General features: G+C 56.9%; 1 protein-coding gene across 11 annotated transcripts in view; it reads left to right on the top strand.

Moving 5' to 3' along the window:
* The first annotated feature begins 4301 nt into the window (after positions 1-4301).
* The window catches only part of EBF3 (EBF transcription factor 3), a 129783-nt gene continuing 125823 nt past the window's right edge, over positions 4302-8261 (top strand). For 4 of the 11 annotated variants that reach the window (XM_054523066.2, XM_063727821.1, XM_024254154.3 and 1 more), the window contains exons 1-4: positions 4304-4945; positions 5057-5213; positions 5584-5647; positions 6375-6430. In XM_054523066.2, the coding sequence (XP_054379041.1) occupies positions 4812-4945; positions 5057-5213; positions 5584-5647; positions 6375-6430 (411 nt within the window). In that variant the 5' untranslated portion in view covers positions 4304-4811. Of the gene's footprint in view, positions 4946-5056; positions 5214-5583; positions 5648-6374; positions 6431-8261 lie in introns of all 11 variants that reach the window. The other 7 variants (XM_054523065.2, XM_024254151.3, XM_024254152.3 and 4 more) reach the window with 3 other exon arrangements.

Raw genomic sequence — 8261 nt, 5'->3', positions numbered from 1 at the left:
CTTGGAGCGCTCTCAGAGGCCGCGTCACCACCCGTGGTGGGCAGGCTTTGCCAGTGCGTGCTGTTTCCACCCTATCCCGCAGTTCCCGGGATTTTCTAGGTGCGTCTCTCCCGGCCCCTCTGGCCTCCTTCCCACTGGGGCCCAGGGTCAGTCTGGCTCTCTCTTTTCCTGTTCTTTCCCCGGCCCCTGCCTGTGCTTGGCGCCCGATTCTGACCCCAGGCTTGAGCAGGGCTAGAGGCCCGGAGGCCGGCACGGTCTGAGCGTGACCCCTGGGCGCGGAGGACGTGGGGGCGGGCCGCGCCTGCAGCTCAGCACTGGCGGCGGGCACAAGAACTGCCGGCCTTTCGTGCATTGGATTTCAACCTTTCTCGAAGGCTCCAAGTGACATGGCCAGGCAGCTTGGGCCTGTGGCCATGGGCCCTCCCAGGGTGCTGCGTCCGGTCGAGCCCGCGCACCCCCTGATACTCCAGGGGACTTGGCTTCCAGGAACTCTCGGCCCAGGCTTCTCAACGCCGGATATGCAGTTTATTACTCTTTGGAAGGATGTTAGGGAGGTAGGCGGGTGCCCTGGGCTAAGCCTCGATCAAGAAGGGGGCATTCGCCCGGTGCCCTGGGCGCTGGGCCCTGGGCCCGTGCCGACACCGCGGCAGGCCTCGCGCCCTGGGACTTCAACTTGGCCGAAGTTTCTGGGTGCGGGTGGCTTGGAGTCCGGTACCAGCCCAGGTCCCCGTCTCTGGGCCTTGCACCAGGCACCAGTGGAAGATCTGAGACTGAGGAGGGGTGAGGGGAAAGTTTCCTCCCTACGCGCGCCGAATAGCCCCCTTCACGGGTGGGTAGTGGGTACCGGCGGAGGACGCTGGCACGCGCGGTGCCTTGGGCACTGAGCGGCTGGGCAAGGAGGCCAGGGTGAGCCTGGGTGCGGCTCCTGGGAGGTTAGAGCCCCGGCTAGACTTCAGCCAGGTTTTTTGATGGTGCCACGGATCAGTGGCCCAAGCGCCGCCAGGGCCTTGCGCCCTGCGCCCGGCACGCCGCTCCCAGAGCCGGCGCCAGGGGCGGCAGGCGCTGTCTCTTTAAGGTCACTGCCTGCTCCGGCACGACATGGGGAGGACAGCTGGGCACTGGCCATCTGACTGACTCCGGCTTGACATCTGGGAGCCCACTGGTGTGTGGCACGCGAAGCGCTTGATGCCGCTATTTAAATGCAAATGTGAGGGGGCTCATTGAAGCCTCTCCCCGTAAATCCGCACAAAAGGAATACTTCCCACCCTCCGAGGAGGAGGCGGCGGCGGCAGCTCGAGGGCCACCCGTGCAAATCGCGTTGGGCGCGGGGCCCTGAGCGGTCGCCGCAGCCGTCGCGGCCCGCGGGGTCCCCGGCAAAGGTCAGGCTCCGCCCAGTCCGGCCCCTGGACGCCGGTCTGGCCCCTGGGAGGGCTCTGTGCACCGAGGTTAGACCTCCGGCCGCCGTGGGCCTGCAAAACTTCCAAATTAGCAGCCTGTTTCTCCTCCTCTCCCTTCTCCTGGGTACCCAGCGCCCCGCGTTCCCCAGAAAGGGCGAGGGGTGGGGGCAGGGCTCCCTCGGGAGGTGGCCAAGCGCCGGGACGCGCTCCCAGCGTTACTCAGGACACTCGGGATTTGACCTGCAGCCCTCTTCCCCATCCCTGGCCTGGCTGCGGTGTCCCTCGCTCCCCTCTGCTGCTGCTTCTGCCCCATCAAGTCGAAAATCTGAGGGTGGGATGGGGTGGGGGACCAGGGGGTACCCTTCCAGGCCGCTCCGCAGCAGGCCGGGGTGGAGACCCTGCCCGGTCGGCGAGTCCTTGTGCCCACAGCTCGGAGCCAGCAGCGGAGTGACAAAAAAGATAAAGTTAGTGAATGATAAAGACCGTATTTTCCACGCTTTGGGTGCGGGACCAGATGATCTAGAAAATGAGCTGAAATGGATTCAGCCTCCGAGCCTGTTGTGAGAGCAGCTGATTCCCCCATTTCGGGCCAGATGGCTGCTGAACACAGATTTGCATTCATTTTCGCTTAATATCGTCCAAAATAGTGGGGCAGCTGCATTTGTTGTCAAAAAGGTTTAAAACCCCTTTTCTTTCTGGGGCAGGATCGTTACCTTATGTGATGGGCTTATAGAACTTTTTTTTCCTCTTTAGTCAACAGTATCAGATTTAGAAGGATTTGTTTTTAAACCTTCTAATTTGGTAATCAGATTTAAATCGCCTTGGCGCGTGTAATCTGAATTAAAGATACTGTAAATGATTTTAAGCATGATACTTTCGTTAGCGCAAGGAAGGGGCACCTCTAGCACAGGCTGGACATTTTAGGAAGTGTGCTATAAAGGAAGCATTGTTTCCTATTTCCAACTTCATCTTTCCCAAAAAGGCACTTTGCATATTCTGACAATAACGCTTGTCTGGCCGCTTGCCCTGCGTGAGCCCCCGAAGCAGCTAAAAACGCAGAGACAAAGCGTTTCTCAACCCCACCCTCCCTCGATGGCCAACTTTATTTTGCGTCGTTTCTCCACGAAGAAAGTGTTCCCTCCTACACCAGGGTCTGCAGAGAGTGGAAAGCGATGGGCTTATTAGGAATACAGAAATTTTCTTTTAATTTATCATGAATAGTTTCCGTACACTTTGATTTAAGGTTATTAACATTCTATAGACAGTGGCATCTTTAATATGTGGCGATCGCTTCTAAAGACTAATCTCATTACCCTCAAATAGTCATAAAATATGATTTTATTATACTTACGTATTTAATTAGACGGCCGGCACCGTAATGGATTTTGAGATGGGACTGGCGCAACAGCTTTGATAATTCACTTATCTTTGGCAATAGTCATTAACCCCCAACACCAGCAAAATAGATCTCTTTCCAACACATCTTTTTTCTCACTCCTTCCAAGAGGCGTGGGGGTCCCCAGATAACGTGAATCGGACTTCGATTTTCCCGATTAATTAAAATATTAACGTACACACGCTGCCAATTCACGGGAAAAGGGAGTGCTGCCCCAGACCCGGCGGGAGGAGGCTGCCCTGCGACACACTTGCGCCCTGCAATCTTTTTTTTTTTTTTTTTTTTTTTTAATCAAAAGGGCCTGATTTCTCTTGGCAGGGAAGTGCCTGGGACAGTTCCTGGTCGTCCCCTGGGTCTCTGCTCCGTGTCGCGCAGACGTCCTTTGGGCGGGCCGCGCTCCTGGGCGCGGAGTCCCGGCTGCAGGAGCTGGGCCGCGGGGCCCACAGGCTGCCTGCGCCCGGCTGCCCTCCCGATTCCTAGAAACCAGGTCGGGAAGCCGCGCGCCGCGCGCTCACCCGGGTCCGGCGGCTCTGAGGGCCGGGCCACAGCGCCCGCGGCGTCCGCTTGGTTTTTGGAGCAGTTGGCTCCAGGGCGGTCTGGCCACCGCGCAGGTCGCGCAGCCAGACACCCGGCTCCGGGTCGCCGGAGAGGCCGGGCGCGCTTCCCGTCGGCCCGGAGAGACCGGAGCCTTCTTTGTCACTCGCTGTGCGTAAGAACAGGCCAGGGGCCGGGGTCTGCCGCGGCCACCGGGGGAGAGGGAGCATCTGGCAGACCCTGCCTCCGACGTGATTCCCTGCCCGGCACTCGGCGGCCTCCGCCGGGGTAGGCAGCTTGGGGTACCCGGCGGGGCTCAGACCGGGACCGGCCGGCCCTGCAGCAGCCTTAGGTCTGCTTAGAAATCAGGCTGAGCTGCGCGTCCAGCCTTGGCCGGGGAGCCCTGGGCACCCCTCCTCCCAGTCCGTTGCCCGCTCCTCCCTCCGGCGCCCTCCCTGCGGTCGACCTGCCTCTTCCCACTTCTCCTTCGGGCGGCCCCAGGACGAGCTGCAGCCCCTTGCATTTATTGCATGCATCTGGGCAACTTGGGGCGCCTCGGCATTTTACAGCCCCCCGCCCCGCCCATCGTGTTTGACTGTGTGGCAGGTTTTGCAGGGAGGTATTAAGGGGCCAAGCTGCAATTGTGCAGCGGCTGCGTTTGTTTCTTTTCAAGATTTATTTGGGCGAGTAGTAACTTCCTTGGCCGCGGCTGGGCGCGAGGAGCCGCGGTGCGTGGCGGGGGGCGGCGGCGGCGCTCGGTGGCGCTCGGCGGTGGCGGGGCTCGCGGGGCTCGCGGGGCTCGGGCCGGCTCGCGGCGCCGTCAGGCAGTCAGTCGGCGAGCGCGGCGGCGGCGGCGGCGGCGAGGGGCGCGGCGAGGGGCGGCCGTTCCCATATATGGCGCAGGCACCGCCCCCCGACGTCACCCTCTGACAGCGCCGCTCCCGGGGGCTTCGAGTTTTGGCTCCCGGGAAAGGGTCCATTCCTCGGGGAGAGAGGGCTGAGTTTTGTGCGCCTCCGTCCGCTGCGCGCGCCGCTCCAGGCCCCGCCGCGCCCCGCCTGCGCCCGGGACTGCGCCGCAGCACTCACTGCCCCGTTTATTTGTCTTTGGAGCAGGCGGGCCGCGCCAGAAGCGGGCGATCCCGCAGTGTCCTGCAGCCGCGGACGCCGCCTGGCTAGGATGACACCACGTTGAGCGCGCCTGCAAACAACAACAACAACAAGCGCCGCCGCGGCCACCGCGTCCTGCTCCTTCGAAGCGCCGCCGCCGCCGGTGGAGCCGCCTCCGCGCCCCTGGCCGTCCGGAGCGCCCGGCCGCTGGTGTATGTCGCGCCTGCCCGGGACGGGCTGAAGCCGGCGGCGGGGCCGGACCGCAGGCGCCGAGCAGGGCGAGGGCGGCCAGGGCAGCCGCCTGCCGCCAAGCCCCGAGCGCCGCTGCTCGAGGAAACGCTTTCGGCCGGGAGCTGCGGCCGCCGCCAGCAGTTTTCATGTTTGGGATTCAGGAGAATATTCCGCGCGGGGGGACGACCATGAAGGAGGAGCCGCTGGGCAGCGGCATGAACCCGGTGCGCTCGTGGATGCACACGGCGGGCGTGGTGGACGCCAACACGGCCGCCCAGAGGTACGTACCGGCCGCCCCCGCGCGCCCCGGCCCCGGCCTCGGCCCGGCCCGGCCCCCTCCGCCGGCCGGCGCCGCGCTCCTCACCGGGCCGCTGTCTCTTTCCTCCCGCAGCGGCGTGGGGCTGGCGCGGGCGCACTTCGAGAAGCAGCCGCCTTCCAACCTCCGGAAATCCAATTTCTTCCACTTCGTGCTGGCGCTCTACGACAGGCAGGGGCAGCCGGTGGAGATTGAAAGGACCGCTTTTGTGGACTTTGTGGAGAAAGAGAAAGTAAGTGCAAACATACGATCACACCCTCTCTCTTTCTAGAAGTGGGAGGCAGGCGGTGCCGGCGCGCGGGGGTTCGAGTGCCCCCCTAGGCGGCGGGCACGGCTCCGCCAGGCCACCCCGCCGCCGCCGCCGCCGCCACGTGCGGCCGCCCGGGACCGCCGAGGGCTGGGCAACTTCTCTGCGCCCTCGGACTTACTTGGGGCGAGGAGAACGCTGGGCTTCCAGCAGGAAAGTGACATCACCGCGCTGCCTCGAGCTAGGAATCCTGCCATGTGTGAGGCCGAGAGCCTCGGTCGCGGAGGGGGACCGAGCGCGGTGGCCGCGCCTGACACCGATCGCACTAAATGCAATTATTTATCGTTACTTTCAGGAGCCAAACAACGAGAAAACCAACAACGGCATCCACTATAAACTCCAGTTATTGTACAGCAACGGTAAGTGCCTGCTGCCTGCTCGCCGCCCCTGCAGCGGCTGGCTCTCCTTTTCTGCGCTGGTGAAAGGACATAAAGATTTGAGATTAAAATGACATGGATGTAAACACGAAATCTTCTCATGGCATAGAAGGAAAACAAAACATAAACGATCAATAAGTCGATGGCACTTCACATGATTAACCGGTGGGGCTTGAAGTAGAAAGTAAAAAAAAGATCGATACGGGCTCCAGCAGAACATCACTTTTAAGTGACTTTTTTCAATCTTGCAAATTAATGTTAATTATTGGGATGGGGGTAACTCCATAAACGGAGCATAACTTACTTCCTGTGAACGAGTTTTTTTTTTTTTTTTTTTTTTTTTTTTAATCCTCGAGAGACATTAGAAAGAGTTCAGCCTCTCACTCAGTTTCCATTTGGTGCTTTTTCTTTTCTAAAAATAAACGACCACTTGGGCCCACCGCACACAGCTACCAGGCCTGCTCTCCACCAGGCAAATTCCTTGCACCTTGAAATGCAAACCCTAAGAGTCTTAAGGTTCTTAATTAAGAAAAGAAAAAAAAAAATGAAGCGAGAAGTGGTGGGGTTCTCCTCCCTTTCAAAGGGATTGCCTGAGTTCTGCTGCATCACCGTGGCAGCAGTCCTGAGTTACAGACTTCCTGTGCCCCGTGTGCCCTCCCCGAGGTGCAGCACTCAAATCCTGATGAGAATTTGTCTCTGTTTTTTGCAGGAGTCAGAACAGAGCAAGATCTGTATGTTCGCCTCATAGATTCAATGACCAAGCAGGTGAGAAAGTTTATGCCTCTGCACGAGTTTTCACTGCTGGGCCTGGGTTGTCCTGGGCTTCAGAGGCAAGGGCACTGACAAATGGATCTCGTGTATTTGTTTTCCATTGAGCTTCCTTGACATGCTAATGAGAATTCCACATTTATTGGAATGAATGAAGTGATTGGTAAAATAGTTTATGCTGTCATTAGGACAGGACATATATGCTTTATTAAATGTCTTGTGATTGGAATCATACTCTAATTATGGTAATTAATATTTGACAAAAATTTCAAGATGTCCCCCCTCTTGTTTATTTTTAAATGCTTCTCTCTCTGCTAGGAATCAGTTCATTTGGATTTTTTTTTCCTATAACAAAGGCAGCTAACTCCTAAGCCCATCGAGTTGGACTTGATTGGTTCATTTTTTTTCTCCTTTCCAGTGTGATGGTCTAGTAACACGAGACGTTTATTTGGATTTAAAAGTTAAATGTGTTGGGGTGAAAAGTCACCTTGTTCTCCTCTAGTCCATCTTCACCTCGCAGCCCCCCAGCTCCATAATTCAAACTCCAAGCTCCAGGGGTCACTCCAACCCGTCCACTGCTCTGCCTCCTCCCACCCTGTCATACCTTGTAAATAACATAATTACAAGCAGTTCCTTATTCAATTATTTAACCTGTCTTGGTCAACTTTTCCGATGATAACTATTGGCTATCAGTAATGTGATTAAGTGGAGAAAAGTGCGTCATTGCTTTTTGACATTGTGCAGTCTCTGGCTGCTGGTTTTGTGCTGGGTGGTGTGGTGTTGTTGATTTGGTTGTTTTAAAAGATTTCCCTCCGCCCCCCTTTTCTTAAAATAGAGTGTTGTGGTGGGGAGGGGGACAGGTCCAGTTTGTAGATTAAATCCACTCGGCACAGATTGTTTTAAAATATACTTCCAAGCTGGACTTCACACTTAGAAATGAAAGTGGCTTCTTCGGTTTTGACGCTAACTTTAAGAATTGTGAGCCTAGTAAAGGAGAGCTCGCTGGGGCTTCCTGCAGCCCAGCACATACGCCTCCCACTGTCTGCGTGCAATTAGTTTGCAGATTTTATTTCCCCTTTAAAAAGTTTGTCCTTACCTAGGTAGCAAGGGTGTTCGATTTTAATGCCTGCAGTGGTAAACCAGTGTGGTTTTCTCTTAGAGTAAAACAGATCTGACAGGTAAACTAAGGTCTTTCTGACAAAGACAGAGGCGGTGCGCCCTTCTGTAATTATTGCACTCGATTCAGAGAAGCCTCTGGAACTCCGGCTGCTGGTTGACAGGGTGGTTTTATTTCCTTTGTATATAATGGCTAAATGTTTTCGGAAATCGCTATAGTCTAATTAAGAGGTTTATGTAGGCAGCCCTAAGTTTCTCTGTTGTTGCACAGAGGAGGAGGAGGCTTCGTTTTAAGTACACTTTTATTGTTCATTTAGCCTTGTACCTTTGCAGTATAAACAGGGCTGAAAATAAAGGCATTTAATCTCTTCTCACTGACGGGCATGGAGGGGGGGAAAAAAGGAAAGAAATAGCCCAGTAACTGATGAAAGAGTCAATGGCGCTGAACCGACAGTTTATGGATTTCTGTTTGTGCTACAAAATAAAAAATAAATCAAATATAAATACGGGGATCCATCGGAGGACAAGCCACTCTCTCAGAAGCGCTGGTGCCCGCCGCGGCCACGCGCCCTGCAGCCCCAGGCGGCTCATTGGCCTGCGGTGACACCCATCACTTCTGTGGTTCTGAGCCGGGTCCAGGCGGGAGGCCGGGTGAGCGGGGTTCGCGGGGAACCTTCCCTCTTCCCAGGAGGGCAGCCCCGGGCTTTCACCA

The sequence above is a fragment of the Pongo abelii genome, chromosome 8, assembly GCF_028885655.2.
Source record: "Pongo abelii isolate AG06213 chromosome 8, NHGRI_mPonAbe1-v2.0_pri, whole genome shotgun sequence".
Taxonomy (NCBI): domain Eukaryota; kingdom Metazoa; phylum Chordata; class Mammalia; order Primates; family Hominidae; genus Pongo; species Pongo abelii.
This window is presented reverse-complemented; position numbering and strand designations above follow the sequence as displayed.